General features: G+C 37.4%; 2 protein-coding genes across 2 annotated transcripts; one reads left to right on the top strand and one right to left on the bottom strand.

The window, feature by feature from the left end:
• Nucleotides 1–420: 420 nt before the first annotated feature.
• On the top strand, nt 421–9675 carry LOC110377809 (myosin-9). The gene is made up of 10 exons (XM_021336827.3): nt 421–717; nt 858–986; nt 1200–1271; nt 2015–2161; nt 2636–2767; nt 3016–3126; nt 6161–6313; nt 6575–6714; nt 8217–8466; nt 9252–9675. The coding sequence occupies exons 1-10, from the start codon at nt 637–639 to the stop codon at nt 9417–9419; spliced, it is 1383 nt and encodes a 460-aa protein (XP_021192502.1). The 5' UTR covers nt 421–636; the 3' UTR covers nt 9420–9675.
• Nucleotides 9676–11389: 1714 nt separating this feature from the next.
• LOC110377808 (tyrosine 3-monooxygenase) lies at nt 11390–18490 on the bottom strand. Its single transcript, XM_021336826.3, has 8 exons — nt 18219–18490; nt 14633–14744; nt 14208–14321; nt 14078–14119; nt 13174–13993; nt 12453–12579; nt 12033–12262; nt 11390–11943 (listed from the first exon to the last, which is right to left on the bottom strand). The coding sequence occupies exons 1-8, from the start codon at nt 18282–18284 to the stop codon at nt 11769–11771; spliced, it is 1686 nt and encodes a 561-aa protein (XP_021192501.1). The 5' UTR covers nt 18285–18490; the 3' UTR covers nt 11390–11768.
• Nucleotides 18491–22579: the final 4089 nt, after the last annotated feature.

Raw genomic sequence — 22579 nt, forward strand, 5'->3', positions numbered from 1 at the left:
AAACTACCAAACACATCTTCGTGTATATTTTAATATTTTCACAATAGGAACAATTGCTCAAATATTCTTGATCAAATTTCAATTATCAAATTGGTGTGTCTAAAATGTCTTAACAATGTTGCATGCATCAGAATCAGCCTTTTTATCGCTCCACTACAGGGCACACAGGCCTATCACACCAAGAAGAGTTGAGCGTGTATCAATCACGTTTGCTAAAGGCATTCCAACTCAAGATAAACTAAAATAAATATCTTACCTCACACACCTTGAATCAAAACCAACAAAGCTCGTACGTACCTACGCCACGTTCTGTACCTACACATGCGAAACGAGGGAAAGCCCTTTCGAAAAATGTACGACCTACTTGCATTGATACTCCTTGTGTAGGTATTATTGAATACAGCTATTCAGAAGCTCTGGCCATTTTTTACAAAATGAAGATTTATAGTTGACATTTCCTAAAAGATTCTTGGTAGTTGTGATTATTTTGTATAGTTAATTTAATTTCGTAATATTTTGCTTCATAATCATAATATACTTTTTGGAAACAAGTGCTCATTATACCCAGTCTGTTACATAGTCCATAAATTAATATTGGATATTTTACCGGATCCTTTTAAACATTTAATAGTGTTAATGCCTCAATCAGATTTCTGGCCGTTTACCAAAGGGAAGACCTCAGAAAATGTTGAGTATACTGAAGAAGCATCGATTTTAGTACGTAGAATGTGTATTTTTTATAATTTTAAATGACGATTGAGGCATCATGAATTTTGTAAAAATGTTGCATAATCATGTTCGCTTTAAGTAGGTATTATGGTCGATTGAGCTTTATTGATGATTCACATTTTTCATAGCAAAAAAAGTTGGGGGACATGGAAGGAGAAGTAAAAGAGATTCAGATGGAATTAGCGGCAATCAAAAGAGACAGAATGGATTTATTCACTCGTAAACAGTCTAAAGGAGTTGAATCAGTTCGTGCTATAGTAAGTTATTATCTTGAGTACCTACTTGTTTCATTGGTTTTAGTAGTGTAGCGCCTTCACTAGTTATTGAGCAATGACGAGCATTTGCAACTGCAGAATCTTGCATTATTAATTTGTAAGGGAATAATAGACCGAATTAATACTTATCTTCAGTCTCAGAAAGCGAGTGTAGATGTATGTAAAGTAATAACTGCGCAATGTATTGAATTTTAGGATCCTGAAGACGTGCTCAAACTGGGAACTACCAATACGTCGAATGAAGAAAATTACTCAAAATTTCCAGAAGTATGTATCTGCCTATACCAACTTATATCTCATGAACTTTCTGCTTTCGACCATTAGGTTTCTCTCTCTTTTCATTATTTTAATAGCGAGTGTCTATACATATTGGTACCTACTTTTATCAGGCACGGTTTCACACAAAACGATGGGCACGCGAGGAACACTTTTATTGAAATCTACTTAGGGAATTGTGTCCGTTTTTACAACAAGCTGCCTAAGTGTGTAACCGATCTCACGGATATAAAATTTAAGAACACTTTAAAATCCACCCTAATTAAAAAAGCTTATTATAAAATTCAAGACTTTGTTGACGATAAAGATATTATATGGCGATAACTCATCTCTCCATGTGTGGCTTCCCTGGCAATTAAACGACTTTTTTGCATTGTATAATTCTGTGAGCATACTATTGTTATGTAATAGACTGTTTGTACTGTGACTATATTACTTTTTAAAAAGAGTGTCTATGGAGTTTCTTGCCGGCTCTTCTCCATGAGACCAACTTTTTGGAACCGTGCAACTAATTTGACGTTTCATAGGTGCCTGCAAAGGCCTATGTGAAATAAAAAGATTTTGATTTTGATTTTTGACTTATCGCCGTTTTAGAATAAACATGTTGTTTAAATTTTTCTTAAATTTTGTTAGAATTTTTTGCCCGTTACTTGAAATATTTAGTCATATTCCAAAAAAGTGTTTGGAATTTCGACAATTTGACTTATTGCCTCCAAATCTTTTCATTCTCGTAGATTGCAAAGCTTCGGGAGGAATTAATCAGAGCCAAAAATGCAGCAGATGAAGAGCGATTCCAGCGAGAAAAATATGAGGCTAAACTGAAAGACCTAGAATTAAAGCTCAATAACATCTGCTGCTCTGGGATGATTGCTGAAATAAAGGTACCTATTTTGCCCGTTCAACTCTCGTCAAGTCCCAGTGTACAGGAAGCCAGTAAGTCTGGCAACGAACCAGTCTTACCTAGGGGCATTGGGGTATTGCTGGGGTAACTCGGTTGAGGAGGTCAGATAGGCAGTCGCTCCTTGTAAAACCCTGTTACTCAGCTGCATCCGGTAAGACTGGAGGCTTCCAGTATAACATCATCATCTTTTCCAACCACGTTGGGGTCGGCTGACCCCAACGTGGTTGGAAAAGATGATGATGTTATGCAATCAGTTTTTAATCAAGACACAACAGCTAGCACTATTCGAGAACAGTCTTAGGGCTCATTCATCATTGTAGGTATCTAATTACAAAACCAAGTTTTCCACGCCAATTAATCAGTTAGGAAGATTCCTATTTAATTGTTCTATACAGTAGCGTAAATAACAGTCTCTAAATACCTACTGAGCATTGTATTTTTATCATGACAATAGGAAACGAAAAAACATTCCGATGAGGAAATGACAGTTCTGAAAACTCAGGTCAGGGATATGAGGGAGGAAACGGAAGAGTTAAAAATTACTTTGGTGGAGAAAACTGAGCAATTGCAGGAGTATCGCATGAAGGTGAGCTTCGTTGAAGATTTTATTCAGATATGTTACGGTAACGACCAAATTGCGGCTACACCTAGGTTTAACCGGTCACAGCTAGGTGTAGGCCATTGCAGGCTTATGAACTCCTTGCCCTTAAGTAGTCCCTATGTACTTCCTTATGTAATTCCCCATATAATATAATTATATGGGGTTCCACTCAATATAATACAATAATGTAGGTAGATGCAAATACTAATCCGCATTTTAATGTGAATATCCAGTATCTTCAAGCTCAACAGCAGGTAGAGGAGCTCAAGCGTCAGTTAGACATAATAGAGTTCGATAACAAACAAGTGTCTGATCAAATACAGATAGAAATACAGAAGATGAAGGTAAATTATAAAATACGATTTTTTGGTCACCATTAGCCGTGAGCATCCGCAGCGCCATCTAGCTAAAGTTAGTGTAACAACTAGAGGTAATAGAATGTAGATGTTTGTACGTAGTTCCTTTGTGTAAACATAGATGGCGCTTTTGCAACCTCAGGTTGGGTACCTGGTTACTAATATTTATTTTGTTCTGATTTTATTGTATGGAAATGTATAACAATATTCAATGAATTCAATATGTGCAATATTGGACATTAACTATTTATATTATTTTTGATATCATCGTAATTACTTATGTATGTGGGTACTTCGAAAAAACTTGTAAGTAGCTTTCTATTTATTTTTATTTACTCACAACAGTCACATAAGTAAAATAAAGCCTATAGCAGAATCAACGAACTTGGTTATTAATAATTACCTAAAATATTATAAAAACAGTCCATAAGATTTCCCTCTTTCAATTCACAAACTTGACTTTTACGACCTAGTAAAAAAAGATGCATAAATTACGCGCAAGGAAGGGGTCGATCTTTAAATCTATAGGGGTGAATCGAAACATTTGCAATGTACCTACTTAAGCAGATGTTCGAAAAAACCGGCCAAGTGAAAGTCCGACTCGCGCACTAAGGGTTCCGTACTATTATTTATAAAAAATGACGTTTGTTGTATGGGAACCCCCCAAAATATTTATTGTATTCTAGTTTTCAGTATTTGTTGTTATAGCGTCAACAGATATACATCATCTGTGAAAATTTCAACTCTCTAACTATCACGGTTCATGAGATACAGCCTGGTGACAGACGGACGGACGGATGGACGGACAGAGGAGCGAAAACAATAGGGTCCAGTTTTACCCTACGGGTACGGAACCCTAAAAACAGGGGTTAATTTGCAGCAACCCTTACATCGCATATTATTATTGTGGAAGGTCAACTCCATTTGCAGTTGTTACGTATGCGGAAGGTGATTAAGAGCGTGTACGCTCGGCGCGCGATGTCAACTTTAGGTAATTCAACGCAAAAAACCGCGCAGACTAGCGTCGCGGCTGTGTGCGTGCCTATCATACTTCACGTATAGTCACACAAACCATTTTGATCCTTTCGAGTGAAATTGGTAGAACAAAAAATATATTATTTAGTAAATAGTTAATAGCGGGAAAATAGTGTAAGTCTATGGATGTCTAAAATATAAAAGCATGAAAATAAGTCGTTAATACTTACACTCTTTTGCAAAAAAGTCGGGCACCTATGAAAACCTTGATTTTGAGGACTTTCTGTATATTACATACAACTTTCAACAGTACTAAATAGTCGACTGATGATTAATGACAATGTTAAGAGTTTCTGTATTTTAACCGATTTCAAAAAAAGAAAGGAGGAGGTTTCAATTAGATTGTTTTGTGATTGTTCTCAATTTGATTGTTCTCGATTTCTCAAAGACGCCTGGACCGATTTGAAAAATTGATTGTTTATATGAATGGTCCAGTCCATCCAGACCGAAAAATTGTGGTCAAATAACAACAATTGCCGGAAAGCCAAATATTGGTGAAGAGCTTGGGTTTACCATTGCAAATAAAGTTTTAAGTTATCGATCCTATATGCTTCAAAAGTTATTCGAGATCAAAAGTCAAAATTTGGGTACATCCAAAATGAAAAAAAAAAATTATAGCTCGATTGGTAACAGACATCTGCAATAAGTGATTTCTAGCCTAAGGAGTCCGGCATATTGGATTTAGACTCGCGACACATTTTTTTTCGAGTTATTCATAGCAAGCCCTTTCATTTGATACCCATATCGTAGGAATGCATTAAAAACATTTTTTTCTCCATCTTGGGTATACCGCCATATTGGATATAGAATCATACATTGTCATTAAAACTGAACATTCAAACAAAATTTCAACTCAATCGATAAAAAAAATATGCTTCAAAATTGAGCTTTAAATAAAATAGTAATGTATCAAGATTTGTTGGTCGCGCTTGAAATGTACTCTATTCTCGGTATCCACGGCAGAGGTTATTCACCCTACGCGATGTGACGGAGCGACACGTCCTCTCTCTGTGAAGCCTTGCGGCGGTCTGGTTTGAGTTGACTCGCGTGCAGCGTTTTATAGTAGTTTTTAAATAATTTATAAAAAAATAAAAACGAGAGATTAAATTATAATATAAAGTTTATGTTTTAAAGAAAGAGTTATATTACTATAGTAAATAATTGTTATATTAAATTAAGTAAGATAGATAGGTAAAAAAAGCATTTGAAATTCACAATTTTTCACATTGTTAAAATATTTTTTTCTGAAAGATAGAGACCTAAATCAAAAAATAATTTCAACTAACTATAGGCATGGGGATTTCGTCTATGAGTAAAAAAATAAATATGATTAGATTTGCCACTGTTTTCACATGAATTTAAGCTTCGAAATAGACGCTGAACGGGAATTTTATAAAACATCTGTTACGTTATAGGGGTTTTAAGTATTTAAACTACACAAATTGAAATTTATGTTCAATTAACTATATAGACAGTGAAATTACCTTGCGTTATTAAAAAATAACATAGTTATAGGATAAGTAGTTACTGAGAAACAGTGGTTTGAAAAGTACCATTTTAGGCCAAATGGCGCGCGGTTGACGTACACGCTCTTAATATTAACAGATCTCTTCAGTATGAGAGAGTACAACGTCGTGTTGATCCGGTTTACACATTATACCCCTTGAAACTCGTATTTAGATTATAGAATGTTCTAGAAGTTTTCGAAGATTTTTAGTTCCAGTTGTTTGTTTGAATTACAATTTGGTATTTTTTGTTCATATCCATCTAGGATTCTAGGTAAAGATGGTATTAGCTCACTGTTGAACTACCTCTGTATAACAAATGTACCTACCTGCCTACTGTGGATTACTATAACCAATCCATTCCTTTGTTTTCGATTAGAGATCGAATTTTGAAAACGAATTTCGATCGTTTTTTGCCATAATTTATACGAAGCTAATGTTAGATAGCTTACAGAAGTTGAATGATACATCTGTGCACGTAGATGCAGTTCCAAGAGAAGTTACAGGAACTAGCTCCTCTACCCGACTTGCTAAAAGGAGCTCAGATACAACTACAGGAGGCGAAACAATTGCAACGACTGGCTGAAGACAGTTCCCAGCAACTTTCTAATGAGTTGCACAGAGTCAAAGAAAAGGTTTGTATATTATTGTACGTATTTATGTAAGTGTCCCCTAACTAAGAGTCCCCTAACTTAATATAGAAAGAGCCAGCGGCCCGGCCGGATATTCTTGCTACATTTTTGGATGCTCAGATTGTCCTGAAACCATGTTGCTTTCAATAGAATTTCTTGACGACATTTCTCTAGAATTTCAAGTTCAGTCTCGATTTATAATCGTAAATGCAAGAATGACTTGAATACATGCGCCTAGAGGTTTTATAAAACTTACGCTTGCAGTTAGTCGTTGCTGTGAATAATTTGAACCAAGAAAAAGTCGAAAAAACCAAACTCGTCGATGAGAATAAATTACTAAAGGCAGCACTGGAAGATAAAACACGGGAAATTGAGGAAATGTCCAAAAATTTAGATGATTACAAGTAAGTATGACCAAGAATTTATTAAATCGTTTTTACAGAATGGTCCGTAAGAATGTATTTAAATAGATGGTGTTACATAAGTTCAATACGTTAGTTTATTTTAGCTGTTACCCACGGTTTTACCCGAAGTCCGAAGGGAACCAGGTATTTCTCGCACCTGGATTAAAAGTAGCCTACATCCTTTCTCCGACTCTGAAAGTCTAGACTGTATTTTATTAGTATATTAATTTAGGCGTGAAAGCGCGACAGATATATACTGTTACTTTTACTTTTACAAAAGGTATTAAACAGTAAATATGTATACGTGTATTCGGAAAAGTTTCTTATAAATTTTCTTTATTTCTCTCCACAACATTTTCCCATAATTGAATAAGAGGTCTTAGATAATACCTCAGGCATTGAAATCGCCATTGTGCAATTTTTATGCATAAGGTAATAAATACAATCATTATTAATGACAGCAGTTATGTCATACCGGACCTTCAAAATCAACCTCGGAATAATTATAGTTTATTTGTTAAGATAATGCAGTTTCATAGAAATTTCCTTCGCGTATCTTGTTGTGCGTTTTATGTTCATATATCGTCATTTCCTTTGTATGACTAGGTAATTGATTTGACTACTTAATTATAAGTTTTCTTGCTTGCTGGGTTTTGGAATTAAAAGCTGCATTTATAAACTAATTTGCATCCCTAGGAAATAATTGGTTCCCTTGCAACCAGTTAGACGCCTGATGAGCGTTCCGAAAGAACTGCTTTTCACACCCGGATAAAAAGCCAATACCCTTTCTCATTCTTTAGGCTGAAAATTAAGTGGTTCAGTTGTTTAGACGTGATCGCATCGCAAACTGATTGAGCATTTATAATATTATTACTATATCCAGCAGAGTTCTCGATAAAAATCAGTTTAAAAGATGTTGAATCACTTGCAACATTAATTATTTGGTGCGGTGTCTATAATTTTACCTGTCTACATCGGGTTCCCTTAAAACTGGTCGTAGGGAACACCCCGGATCGGATATGTACCTGCACGTTAATTGCTATGAGCGCTTCTACCTGCCGCTTAAGGATACTTTCGAATTAAATCTTAATCTTACTTTATCCTATTAATACTATGATCGTGAAAGTTTGTATGTAAGTACGTATGTGTAGTAAAGGTCTGTTATTCTTTCAAGCAAAAGCTATTGAATGAACTTGGTTGAAACTTGGCAGAAATAATAACATGCCTAAATTATAGGCTATTTTTAACTACTTTTGTCTATGCACAGGAAGTAATTTTATCTAGACACGAATGGAACCGCTGGCAGTTAGTACAATGATATGTGAATGTCAGTTTATTAATTTGTTAGGCTAGGTCAGTAAACCAACTTATGACTATCAAAATATAGTCAAAGATAACTAGGCTACTTTTTATCCAAGCACGTAAAATTCTCTCAGGACACCAATGAAACGGTAAAAAGTAGCTAGAACGGCATATTTACATTGTCACCTTCAATTCCTTAGATGCAAATCACTGAGAGTAGAAGAAAAGTTGACACAACAAGAGATCAGATACAAGGAGAAGGCTAACGAATGTGCTCAGTTGCTCAAGGATTTAGAAGAAATGAGAATTGAAAGCAGCAGATCACTTGGTCGATGTAAAGAGAGGGCTGATTCCATGCGCAGATACTTGCAGACCCAGATATCGGAGCTCGAAAGACAGTTAATACAGAGTCGAGCCCATTGCCGGGCCTGTCAGAAGGAAAGGGACGAGGTAAGTTGAGTATTGTCTTTGTAGAGATTGCGAAATGAGGTTGTATATTGTGTGGTAGCTGAAGATCTTTCGTGAGTACTGCCCAGGTATCTCTTTTCGTTTTTGTGCCTGTTGGTCATGCGCATACTTTGTAGTCATAAGTTTTGAGTGAGTGGTTTGGATTGCCAGAGAATTGCAGTTCATTTTAGAGGATATCTTTCAGGCGTGATACTCGTTTGTGTCACCATAACATTTCAGTCTTGTTGTTTCAAAGAGCTTTATAGTTTTTATATTTTTTCTCGGCCCCGTGTTCATCTTTCTAGTCTAACATTCCGTAGTCTTCTTGAAAAATCTTAAGTTTCAGGAGCAGCGAATAATCTAGCTTAATTATTCAAAAGAATGCCGTTTACCCACACTTGTTTGACAAATCTTAAAATAGAATTTGGCACACATACGTCATTGTCGAACTTTGAAAACTGCGCACTTTTTATTTGATTAATTTATAATGTAATTAGTTTATGTTAAAATATTCATTAAGTGGGTAGATATACCTAAACTAATGCTTTAGAATACCCGTAAAACTTAATTAAATAGGCAGGGCACTTAATGATTGGTGGCATTTTTAGCCGTCATGATAACTTAATATAGGAGTGCCGATTCTGATTTGTCCTGACTGAGCGAAGGCTGACAAGTTTTTTTGGAGGTCCTACATGGGATGCTTTGTATGAGAAAGGAAAACGTAGATCTATTCCGTTTTGCGTATTTTTGGGGTTAATATTGCCGATGTATTTATTATTTATTTTCAGATCCGCCAGCGTATGCAGATTCAAATAAATAATCTTCAAGAAAATTTCGAATTAGTGGAAATTAGACTTCGGGCTCTCCAAAATCAAGTAACTTCATTGAAAAACAGCTATACAGTCATCCTTGCTGACAACGAAGAAATAACAGAACTAAACAAGATCACAACATAATAACATTGAGATTCCTATTTTATAACACAACTTATTCTGTATTCTTGTAATACAGAAATTACATAATAAAAGCGTTTAAAAAAAATAGGAAAGTCTTTTAAAATTCGAACACCGAACTGCTAAAAAGATTGACTATTTTCATAACGGGTATGAAAAGTGAAAACGTCATACTGTTATCATTTTGCAACAAAAAAATGTATAAAAAAATTCGACGTCTATGCCTTTGTGTCTAATAAACCTTTCTTGTGTCTGAGGTAGCCTACTGATTGTTTTATTTGATAACCTTTACCTGGCCGTAATTGTAAGTAAAAGTTTCCTTGCCATTTATCAGTAGCTACCTTTACAAATTATAGGTAGTGAAAAAAATCGGTAGTTTAGTTGTGGTTCATGATATCTGGTTGAGTAATAACAATAGTATGACAAAATGCGTTACTTGATAAGAGTACACAATGATTCATGAGATTTAATCGCTTCATTAATTCTGAGTCTTCAGGAACTTTCCTTATTACGTTGTTTACCTACTATTCAAGAGAACTCGACCCTTGCAAAAAAAAATGGAATAATAGGTTCGTTCCCTATAGCACACGAGTAAATAACATACTTATTTAGCAAGAACATACTATTATCTCTGACACTCATAATAAACGACTACTGAAAAAAAAGCAAACATCAGGTGGCAAAACAGTTGTAAAACAGGAATACTGGTCTCGTATTCGCACGCGTTTAACAAAAGCGTGCAAAATATTAGTTGCATATTGCGTACGCAATGGTCGTCGGTCATACAAGCCTGCTTTGTTCGAGCGGCCGGCCTGCGCCCTTGCTCGATTTGAGGCCGTACCTCTCCACTTGACTCGTTTAATGTCAACGTACCAACCACGCTACATGTTGTATCTGTATTAAGGTTTTTTTACATTTCAAGAGTTTCCCTATACCCTTGTTATTGACGCACTACCAGGTTTTGTAGTAAAAGATATGTTTTTACGACTTGCGGTACTAAGGAAATATAGAGTAGAGATATTGTAAGGCTAGATGGCAATATGCCCGTGATTTTAGATTAGTCGTTGCTTGATTATTTCACAGGAATAAGTACTTTATTCCGGTATCAAAATATCCTTGCTATGACCTAATTTCACATAGCTGTTTGAAAATGTAATGCCCCATAACAGGACCTCACGAACGATCTATGATAAACGTCGTATTGTCATTGTAGTTACAAAAACAATTTTGGATTAAAAAAATACATAACTAGAAATCGTTCATCCCGAAAGTATTTATTCAACAGAAATATAAACAGGTTGGCTCGTCGTTGACAAGAATGAATAACCTTCACGCGAGTTAAAATTATAAATAAGGCAGAATCTAGGCCTTTAATGGTTGTATTAAATTCCAGTAGTCGCACGCATGTTATTCGAAGCTTATTGAGAGTCAATAAAGGGGTGCGAATATGAGCATTACCTCTAAAAGATCTGTGCTAATTATAAGGAAGGAAGTATGTACAAGAGATTTTATTTCAATACCTTTTAAAAATAATTCTGGACTTCCTAGTGTCTTAAAAGTCAATTAATGTTCTCTTTCTGACAATCCGATTAGGTTCGAGGAGTTGCGATCGTATTCCTCGGAGGGCCCAACAAATCTTATTACAGGTGTGCTCCGACAAGCCCGCCGCTTTTACTGATTGCTCCGTGCCTTTACTTACCTATATTTATTTAATTTTGCTTTTAAATTGTCTTTTAAATCTGATTCCAATAAATGTCTGGTATAAGCTTGCGGCAGAAATTAATAAGATGAATTGTATTGTATTCAAATGATGTGAAGATGAATAGAATTTTAATTTCGAAGTGCAAGCTATTTACTTGAGTTGTGGTAGTTATATTGAATTGAATGGAAATTAAATGGTCAAAAGATTTAAGTGAAGTGAGAGGCTTTGGTATCAATAGACAATTTGTCAGGTTATTAAATAAAACATCGTATTCCACGCAAACGCATATTTATTTTATGATTCATTTTTATATATTTTTGGTGCTCCATTTTTTATTTATTTGTGTTTCATTAAATTATAAATTAATTCTAATAATAGTATAGGTCTCGAGAAACGCACACAGGCTCCGTAAATGGGCAATCGGGAGTTCCGTGCAGTTTTCGAGACCCGGGCAATAAGCTGGCATAATAAATAATACAGTAAGGTACAAAAAGGAATTCAACGAAGTACCATCGGATGGTTTTCACAATCACTCACACATACGCTCCACAGACGCCAACAACAGTCTTACATCTATTATATCACTAGCTATACAGTATGCGGCGAGGCCGCGTGCAATGAACCATTGAAGTGTACTACGGGTAGGCTGTTTACTCGAATTGAGTGTCCTTGAGCTTCTTGACGGCGTTGGTGAGGTGCAGCATCTCAGTGTTGAGCTGCCAGATCAGCGTCTCCAGCTTGTCCACGGAGTCCAGCACCTCGACGCGCTCCGTGTGAGGGTTGAAGCGCACCTCGAAGGGTCGCGACATGGTCGACACCCAGCGTCTGTTGAAAGAACGTATGTATTAGCACTTGAACTTGAGAAAAGTACGAGTATAAATAATAAGTATGTTCTATAAAGTGTTGCAAGTTACCTGAACTTGTCTTTGGCATCTTCGAAACTTTCGGCTACGTAATAGATAGGTTGGTATTCCTGGTCCTGGTAGGGCTGCACAGAGGTGGACGCGGGCTCGAAGGGTCTCAGTTCCGGCTTGTCACTGAGGGCGTGCAGTAGCTCGCCGATTGAGGACAAGAGAGCGGCACCGTACGCCTTCAGCTGTTGGTTCTCCTTGCACAGTCCGAATTCAACGGTGAACCAGTACACCTGAGCAAAGACAACATCGTTTATAATGTACCGCCATCGGGCGTATTAATGCAGCAACACTGTTAAGATACATTTCGCAACAGCTGGGCCCATTCACAAAATTTACATATTCGCATTGGCATAAATAAAATGTAATAAGTAATGATAAGTATTCAGACTGTTATTATTTGCCTCCAGAGTCGAAACTTACAGTAGAGAGCTTTTCGATTTCGGAGTCCGAGGCGCCAAGAGATGCAAGTCCAATCTCCTGAGAGAATTGAGCGAAGCTGGGGTCGGCCAAGAGTGGGATGTGTCCAAGGAGCTCGTGGATACAATCGCTGCAAAGATACAAATATTTGATTTATGATCCGTTGACATCTTTATGTTGTAATAATCAAACGATAATCCGAAAGGGTACTGGGCAGTTGCAGGAACTGGATATGCTTAGATGTATTGACTGTGAAGCCTTGGGTTGTATTCATCGTAAAGTGTAACCCAGTTATATAATAAGCGAGCAATCCAATTTAACAAAGTTACAGTTCCATCACGCCACTACGCCGCTGCCGTCCTCTCTTCGGACTCGCAAATTGTTTTATGTTCAAGGACGGCGAATATGTGAACACCCACATAATAAGTACCTACTTATTACTTACATAGAACTTGCAAGTAAAAAACCGGAATTAATATTCAGTTTTTATACAAAGTTTTAGATTTAGTTCAATTTACATAACAAGAACAAGGACTTCTTGCGTAATATTTCCGCAAAGAGACGCGTCAAGGTAATAACTTTTAAAGTTATTTTAATTATCACTAATTAACGTTTCGGACATATTCGTATCCGATACTTTGTTCCGTGATAATAATAATTGTAAAATATGTAAATTATGGTCATCGGGAGTCAATGTAGTGAAATGAAAGTGAATGGTACTTACGGTTCAGGGGTGTGGAAGGGAGAGTTGGCGTGGCGTACGTATTGAGTAGACTGGAAGACTCGGAAGGCCAGGGAGGCGAGGAAGTCGCGGGCGGTGAGCAGACCCGCAGCGGGGCGGAGCGTGAAGCCGGTGTGCTTGCGGAGGAAGTTGCTCACGTCCTCGAGCTGAGGAATGTGCTGGGGCACGAAGATGTTCGCCGCTTGGAGCTTGCCAAAAGCAATTTTGTACTCCTTGCAGGCGTGTTTAGGCATGAGGTCCAACACAGTGTTGAACACTCGCTGCCAGGTCGCGTTTTCGGTTTCCTTGTAGCTGATGGATGGGATTGGGTCTCCGTATTTGTACGCGAAAGCGATCTCAGCGATTTGCTTCCTGCGCTCCCTGTAGTCCTTGTCAGCGAAACCAGGATGGTTCATATCCAATTCAGGTTCATATTTGGTCATGAGGTGATTGCAGTTATCCAGATCTGAGGCGTGGCGAGGGAACCACGGGGTTTTGCTTGAGATGTTGTTCTCGGAAACGAGGTTAACTCCAGCGAAGGATGTTGACTGACGAAGAGATCTGATAAGTTGCAGCAAGTTGATGCGGGACATGCTAACTTTCACGAGAGCATCAAACTGGACACCGGAGAGTTGGGACGGACGGGTTTCGAGATGCTGCACGCATCCCTTGTAGTTGTCGATGGTCTTGAGGATGCGCGCTAGAGAGCCCATTCCATCTCGCATGCGCAGTAGCAGCGCGGCTTGTTGGATCGCCTGCTCTGCCTCGGGAGACTCACTCGCAGCGTTCTGCAGGATCACCTCCTCTTCGGTCAGAGTATAATCTGTAAAGACATTACACATTGCACAATTTGATACTTAAAAGATTATTAGCGGTCGTTATAAACAAAACCGTGTAAAATACTGACCCTCGTCCGTTTTTCCGGCGTCATCACCGATATCAGCATCAGCTAAAAGTAATAAAAATAAAAGAAAAATAAGAAACAAAATAAAAATAAATGAAAATCAAACGATTGAAATAATAAAAAAACAAATTACCGAGGTGACCATTCTTAGTATCGTCTTGTTGGGTGCCATCTTCGACAGTCGGGGAGTTGTCACCATTGCCAATATGAATCCCGTCTTGGATAAAATCGGATTCCAAGCCAGAGTCTAAATTAAAGAAGAAAAATTATATGAAAAACCAAAAATAAAACAACTAAATTGAAGGGAAAGAAAAAATAATAATAAACGATAAGTGAAATGACCAGTTTGATTTCGCCGCAATTTCGTCGACCGTTCATGAATATCAACATTATACTTTTATCACGGTGACTTTATTACGGTTTCAAAAGCGCACTCGCTTACAATGATATCCAGTAAGAGCTCGTGTGATCATAAAAAATTGTAATTGCGAAATTGGTTCTCTGCACTGACGTGATGTATTGCCGATGATCCTATATTATGTGCTTAGGGGCACTTACCATTGGCTCGGGCGCGAGCCTCTTCCAAAACGCTTTGTTTGGTCTGTTTTACAACCAGGGTTTCGAACCTGGCGTCGTCTACGAGCGAGCGGCGACGAGACGGATAACCGTTCTATAACAAAACAATAAAACATTAATTATCATTGTATTTCTTCACAAATTCTGTTTTGTGTCTAGTGTGTGAATGAAATGATTCGTAAATGAAAATGATGATTTGTGTTGATAGGCCCAGAGTTATCGGACTTCATTAATTCTTAAAGCAATTTATTCTAATCGGAAACTTGACAAGTTTTCTTCAATAGTATGTTGCCATCGAATCGAGTTTTCAATAGTACTCTATTTTTATTTATAACTTTCGTTCTAAAGAAAACACTTAAAATGCTGACGCGTGGGTGAGAAAACGTCTCCACTCCAGCGAGCGAGCACAAAGGACTCGCCTCTAAAACAGTTTGATCTTCTAAATCCTTATAAATATAAAGCGGTCACATCGCATTATATTTCATGTGAGAGCAGGAATTGCTTTTACGAAGTTCGTAAGCTTATTTCCTGAGTGTGGCCGGGTGTAAAGTGCTCCCATTATACCCGGCTTGCGCGTCGCCCCGGATGCGAAGTCGTGCGACTGAAATCTTTCAAAGGAACGCGACTTTCTGGTCGGCTGCGCTCAAATGGAGCCAATTATACACTTGAGAGTTGTGACTACAAGATGTCATTCTGTGACAATGCGACGCTCGCTCGTTCATGTCTTTACTTAGAGCTTCGAGCGAAACAAAGACGAGCCAGCCACGGTGCTAATTGTATGAAATTCGCGCTCATTCTCAATGCTACATTTAATTTGCACGTCTTTATACGTAATTTAAACGGCTCTATGGATGACAGAGTTTCACTAATGACTACATTGAGCTAATTCTAGTCACTACTGAATCGTACGTTGAAAAACCCAGAGATGAGTGATTAGATCACAGTAAGGGCGGGAGTGTAGTATTACAGTAAAGTTGACATAACTCGTGTGTTGTTGTGTTATGTCGGCGACGCGTAATTTCCGTCGCGTAGCGTCGCGGAGCTGCTGACGCGCTGGCTGGCCGAGTGCGCGGGCGGCGAGACCTAGCATTTTCCACTAGAGTGGCCGTGCGGGCCTAACTATGTATGTCAAGGGTTGCGCTAATCACTCACTATTGTTACCCTGAAGTCGGTAATTGCGCGACCTAAAAGCTTTTTTCCTGAGTTCCGAAACATATTTAGTGTGACTGTGACAGTAGTAAACAGAAGGCGACGCGTAAGTAAGTGTTACAAGATTGCGGAAACGGTGTCGCGCGCTGTATTGTAAATTTAAAGGTCCGCCTAACTGGAGCGGACAGGAGTCGGAATCCGGTTGATATAGCCTTGGTGTGCCCGAGTGGCCACTTCACCATTCCAATCGGTCGGCGGGTAATTAAGCCAAGCCAGAGTGCGCCGCCCGCCGACCTGTATCCACCCTCCAAAGCACTCTATACCTATGAGCACTTAATCAATTTGACGTTGCAGAACATCCAATCTGTGGATTTTATTGTTTCGGCATGCACGAGTGTTCAGCTCAATCGTACCATTAATGATTTGATATCTAAGTCACGAACTTGTTTTGTGCGATTCGATGGAAGATTTATAAACAAAAGCGATAATTATGCATAGTGAATATTCGATACATGCGGAAAGGAAGTATTTTTGGCCATAACATGCGAAACAATGCCTAGTTGATAATGAGTCTCTTCGAACGATACATCTGATTGCACCAAATAGCTAGCGTTGGTCAAGGGCATACCTAAGTGACCTCGAGATTGTTGTAGACTGAGCTCTTAGGCTCTGCGCTGTGCGTGACGGTGGCTCATTAAGTGAGAATCGAGTGCAAATCTAGTTTAATAAAAAAATCGAGCTGTTAGTGTTGTCTAGGTAGACTAACATCGATTTTAGTGCATCAGAGCAGGTGTGACAAGCTAATTGTGGCCATCGTGTCACTTGATAGAATTTTAACGATCTCTGCTGATTGCAGCGGAGTCGGTGAGCGTCGCACCGCTTCGCATTCCGACCTTCGACGGTCAAGGAAATACAATCATTCAGCCACCAATCATAAAGGTAATAATAACATCATAGGGATAGGCCTATTTCTCGCAAAGCGCAATAAAATGTATAACAAGAATAACAAGCATTAATTTGCCAATTATCGCAATGCAAACAGAGATTGTAGGCAGATGATTGAACAAAACTGAACTACTTTTCAACGCATACAAACTCTGATATAATTCGCAACAAAATTTCGCTTAGCTTTATGTACTTGGACGATGTAAAAGCGCGGTAGAAACATTCAACTAAGGTAAACAATCAACAGGTGATTATTTAAAACAAAGTAGCCGCCGTGAGGTAACGATTACGACCTGACGACGCATTGCATATTCACAATGCTAATTAATCTGCTAATAAACAATGAAGAGATTGATTAGAGTTGTTTTTTGTTGCAATGGGTAAATACTCCTCTTATGTGGAACAATGACTTATTTAGAACATATTGTTGTGTATATTACGCAATTTGTCACACGACGATGCGATTTCACTGAGAAAGTGTTTTTGTCACATAAACAGTCTATTAAATACTATTTAAATAGCCTGTCTGTTTGTTATGAGAACCGTTCAATTCTCAGGCTTTAATAACTGACAGTTTAATAGTCAAAGATTTAATGACCGATTTAATTTCCTCACTGGGCCGACTAAAAGTTTTGCGAATGTAAATAGATGGATAAAGCAATGAAATAAAAAGCACTTAGTTATTCTTATGATGTACCTATGTTTGTGTAAATGGTCGGAAAATTGCTTCGTTCGTCAAGATTCATGTTCATTGTTGCCGAGTAGTACAAGGGCGAATTGACATAAAAAGTAGGCAATAACTATTATGACAAGCTGATTAACATCTCTATTGAAACTTTAAAACTGATATTTAATATTAAATTTTTGTGATATTCCTCAAAAAAGCACTGTTAAAATTAGTTTTGGCAAATCAACACTTCTTCAAACTCTAGTTTATAAAACACTGAAGTTACTTTATATTGTTAAAATATAATTTGCGCGTGCAAACTCAAACAAAAGGTTAACATTGGTTTCTTTGTTTAATTCATTGAAGTTACTAATTTAAAACAGGAATTGCTGTATCTACGAACTGTACGTTTTATTATTTATATGGCCGTCAGAAGGTTAAGTTAATTGTTAGTTTTTAGGACATCTCAATTATTACTAACTATGATTTATTAATGAATTAAAGTAATTCCACTAAATTATCAGATTCGATATTGCATAATGATGCAATTTTTAAGGCTGTAAATCAGAGTGATATTTTGGATTGTTTCGAATCAAACTGTTTTAATTGAAATAATGGCTTTGTTATTGTTCTGTGGCCGTTTGATTTAAAAACAATGAAAAGACTTGGACCTTGGACGATGAGAGAAAAGTTTAGCTGAAGGATAATGAGAATGAGAGTAGTGAGTGTAGTGTGAGATGAGTAGAGTATAAAACGAGCTGGCAACGCGTTGCAGGCGGGCCAGGCCCGGTGCCGCGAGCTCCTCACCTCGATGCTGTACGACTTCTTGATGGCGAACATTTCACGGTTCTTCTGGGCAGCTGCGACGGCCATGGCTTCTCACGACACACCACTGGTATTTGAAGGGCCTGAACGAGGGTTCACTGCGCGATTAGCTAGCGTATTGTCTGCGAGAGCTTTTTGTCTCGACCACGGGCTTTGTGCCTGTCTGTCTGCGACTCGAGCTGTCGTATTACTATAGCTAACTAAACTTTGGATTGCAAACAGACCAATGCATGATGACCGTTCGTAAGAACAGTTTAAATAGTGTTAGGCGCGCGCCTCCCACCCCGCAGCGCCTTTCGTCGCGCATGCGTCATGACGAGCGCCCCGCGCGCCGCCCGCGCCCCGCGCGTCCCGGCCGCGCGCCGGCATCCCCCGGCGAGGCTGCATCATCAGATCCATCATCACCCAGTCACATGATCACTGCTGCCTGGCCCAAACACACATCCCCAAAAAACTAACAATTTTCATCCTTTGATCCTTGTTCGGAAATGGCCTTTTAAACTCGGAAGTAAAACACTATGTTTAACAACTTAATAAATAATACGGTGACAGTATAAAGTTCATAAAAGGGAAATAGTTTATAAAAAAATATAAGAGGACATTAAGTTTGGTCGTTTAGATAAACTTGTACCATTTGGAACCAGTTGAATGTTTTGAAAATCAAACGAATGTTTGTTTACATAGAGACAGTATATTTTCTCACATTTATAATTAATACCTGGCTACGATAAATCTAATTCTTTTGTTTAAGGACATTTGAACTTTGATGACCTCTGTTGAGATTTTCCATAGTGGTAAACTTGAATGAGCATATATGATACAGGTTTCACCTATGACGCGTAGCATTACGTAGGCCAGTGATCCCCACTTGCTACGGGCTACGGGCTACGCTTATCCCGGGAACCGCCGAATTGGCCACGCAGAGATTTTGCAAGATTTTTTTCCATAGCTACTAGACATCATCAATGGTGTGTGTGACCAGTTTCGTCACTGATAAGATGTTACGCTGCTGATAACATTGTGGTCACGTTATCGCACGAGATGAATTTATATTAATTACCATTTAATAGACGTATAAGTTACCGCCACATGGTTTCACGATAATTTCCAACTAGTTAAAATGTTTTGATAAACAATCTTTTGAGATCTTTTGGAGTGATTTTGGTGTATTTTATTTTGATATAAGTGTGACTCATTTAATTTATCCTTATTGGATTTATTGAATTGAAATTGTAGCTTATTTGAATTACCTACGTGTTAAAGTTTAAGTAGGTAATAAAAGACGAAGTCTAGCGTTAATCTTATTAAAACTACATAATTTTCGTTGCATAATACTTACATCGCATTAAGTGCTCAAATTCAAAATACAGAACCTGTTTAATAATGCTTACATATGATTAATTTTGATATTTTAATAAAGAAAAAAGATACCCGGCATTGCGATTAGACTAATTAAAGCATAACAGCTGTTAATAGAAACATATCATTATTAATTTATTGACTTGGTTTGCTATGATTTACGTTTGGTTTCGTACAAGGTCGCGTGGTGAGTGCCTAATGTAAATATTTACTTTGTAGCTCATTTCTTTTTTTTATAACGTGAACAGTTAGGTCTACAAAAGTGTTCATTATGATGGAACTACTTAATTTATTTTGATATCAATGAGCCTTATGTTGGTTTTCTTTACTAATATTATATTGCTGAAAAGTTGGTTCCTTGATTGTTTGTTTGCTTGAACACTCATATATCTCGGGATCAGCTAAACCAATTTGAAACATTCTTTCAGAATCAGATTATTCCCCTTTATCGAGGACGTTGTTGCCGCTCGACGAACTTGAGTAGGTGACATCGCTGGTGGAAGGTAGTTTGGTTGTAAAATACATTACATTATTTCATCATCATCATCATCTCAGCCATAGGACGTCCACTGCTGAACATAGGCCTCCCCTTTAGATCTCCACAGATACCTGTTGGAGACGACCTGCATCCAGGTTCTTCCGGTCAGGGTCTTACATTATTTATTTACTTTGTTTTCATATAAGTCTTAAAAGCACATTTGTCGTGGTGTTGGGGGCGGAATATAATCTGAAATGTACAGCTTCTAAGCTTCTTTTTTAAATATAATTGTTTTATACTATCTTATCAAAAGTACAATTGTAAAGTACTTTCAGTTTCATCATATTTGTGGTATAGGTACGTTTTGATTCAATCAGCATCATCTCATTGAATTCTTAATGCTCTCCAAAGTTCTCTCTTTGACAGGATATTTTTATTCTATACATATTGAAATATTTTAACAAAATGATAACGCGTGTCACGTTTAGGACAGGTACTCTATTGCCGTGATCGCTTATTGAATATAAACTATTGTATAAAAATAGCTCGACAATTACTTATTAAACTTAGATACAAAGAAATTTCGCGTCTCCTTGCCCTCCTTACAATTAATTTACGATATTTCATAACAACAACATTGTTCACTTATAAAACGGCTTTAAACTATAATATTCGAAAAAAGGAAAAATCTACGAGTTTCAAAAAGACCCCCAATTCCTTTGACAAAAATATATATATATTATATACTACTTATGCATAAAAATTGCATCTTATAAAACTTTAATGAAGTGATCAAACGAGTCTTGCTGTGCCAAAATTAAAAATTGAAATATTTTTGGACATTTTCGTGTTTGTAAATGTTACACGGCATAATATAAACATCACTTCAATATCGAGTCATAATGGAAATGTTATAAATTGCAACAAGAAAATATCCAATCAGAATGTACAATGAGAGAATCATCGGTAACCACAGAGTGGGAGAATCGACTTAATTAATGACAGACCCAAGGTAAATCACAAAAACCACGATAATCGACAAATACCGCCATTAGGCGAGTGACACACTGCGCGACACCGGCCAATGCCAAAACATGTCTTTACGTCACACAAGATCGATTTATTAAAATTAGAAGGCCGCACCGGATACCGGTAATTCTAGTGAGGTGTTACGATTTTTTTTAATCGATTAGGTTATTCCATTAGGTGAGTTATGACGCTTATGTTAGCAAATCAACAAATTCCCATTATGACGGCTGTCTAAATATTTGCAATAGTTTTGCTCGAATCCAATTTAGTTATTATAATCAGCGATTGCAAATAAACAAAGATTTGGCTCGTTCTGTTTATGTTGAAACGTTGGCGACTGCTGCAAAATGCGAAACGTTTGTTTTCAGAACGCAGCCTTACTCTAGGGGAGGTCTAGGTTAACTATTTTTAGAAACAAACCTTTCATTTTTTAAGTACGGCCTAATTATTATTCATTATCGCAGTTGTGTAATTCACGGAGCTCTAATGGCTTGGTTTCGGTTCAATGTCCTTATTTTGAGCAGGTCGGGTATTATTTGCAAAATCCCCGTTACGTCATAACTCGACAATTTCTTCAACGATCAACCTCTGGCTTATTCACCTTAACAGCTACCTACTTGTTTAATTAACGGAAGTACGTATATAATTGCGAATGCATACATTTTTAATTTTTATTATGTGCGTAACCTTTGAGTTTAATGAGTGTCTCTTTGTTGCCTGTGAAAATGGACTAAACGATGAACGTAACTATTAAGAAGTAGTTATGCATTAAAATTGGTTTTCCCACGTTGCAGGGAGGGTTTGCATGTGGGTAAAAACTAAACAGAAAGTTTAGTGAGTGATTGGTTGGGGAATCCCTCGGGCCGCTCGAGACCGTACGGTACACAGAGGTAAAATGACTATATGTCTACGTCACATAGTGCGTCATTCGCAAAGCGGCTGCGAAAGTGCGATTTGCGATAAGTAAATGTTTGCTCTCCTACGTCAGGATAATATTATTGTTACATGTCATCGTATGCTCACTATGTTTTTATTTTTCTTGTTTTCCTCTTCGTTTGTTATTAAACGCTAAATTAGTGTAGGTTCCTATATGAATGCATTGCGATTTGTTGATCTGTTTGAAAAGCGATGTTTCTATTTCCTTAAATGGATACAAAAATAAGATTTTTTTTTATCTGAAAATAAAAGATTTTCGTTACGTACATGAAGATGAAAACCAACAAATCTTGGTTGTAAAAAACTGGAACAATGAAAGAATATTAAAATTTATCAAAGGTTGTTATTACAGCTTTCTGATGTAAACTGTGCTTTGATTTAATGACAAATTACATTCCTAAGACAACGTAAACAACCAGTATCAGTTTAATCTAAAAGTATTGTACTTGAAGGTCCACTATGTTTGCAAACTCTTTAATTATAAAATTCTATTTACATAAGTTTCCGGTTCCTATAAATCATAGTAATTCCTTTATCAGTG

This window comes from Helicoverpa armigera, chromosome 1 (genome assembly GCF_030705265.1).
Source record: "Helicoverpa armigera isolate CAAS_96S chromosome 1, ASM3070526v1, whole genome shotgun sequence".
Lineage (NCBI taxonomy): Eukaryota > Metazoa > Arthropoda > Insecta > Lepidoptera > Noctuidae > Helicoverpa > Helicoverpa armigera.

Bases quoted from the DNA above. Each gene is read 5' to 3' on its own strand.
- LOC110377808 (XM_021336826.3), bottom strand. From the start codon at position 18,284: ATGGCCGTCGCAGCTGCCCAGAAGAACCGTGAAATGTTCGCCATCAAG. The intron at 13,994-14,077 runs GTCAGTATTTTA...ATGTCTTTACAG, and splicing joins CGCCGGAAAAACGGACGAGG to ATTATACTCTGACCGAAGAG. The intron at 12,580-13,173 runs GTAAGTACCATT...GTATCTTTGCAG, and splicing joins CCCTTCCACACCCCTGAACC to CGATTGTATCCACGAGCTCC.
- LOC110377809 (XM_021336827.3), top strand. From the start codon at position 637: ATGCCTCAATCAGATTTCTGGCCGTTTACCAAAGGGAAGACCTCAGAA. The intron at 718-857 runs GTACGTAGAATG...CATTTTTCATAG, and splicing joins CTGAAGAAGCATCGATTTTA to CAAAAAAAGTTGGGGGACAT. The intron at 8,467-9,251 runs GTAAGTTGAGTA...ATTTATTTTCAG, and splicing joins GTCAGAAGGAAAGGGACGAG to ATCCGCCAGCGTATGCAGAT.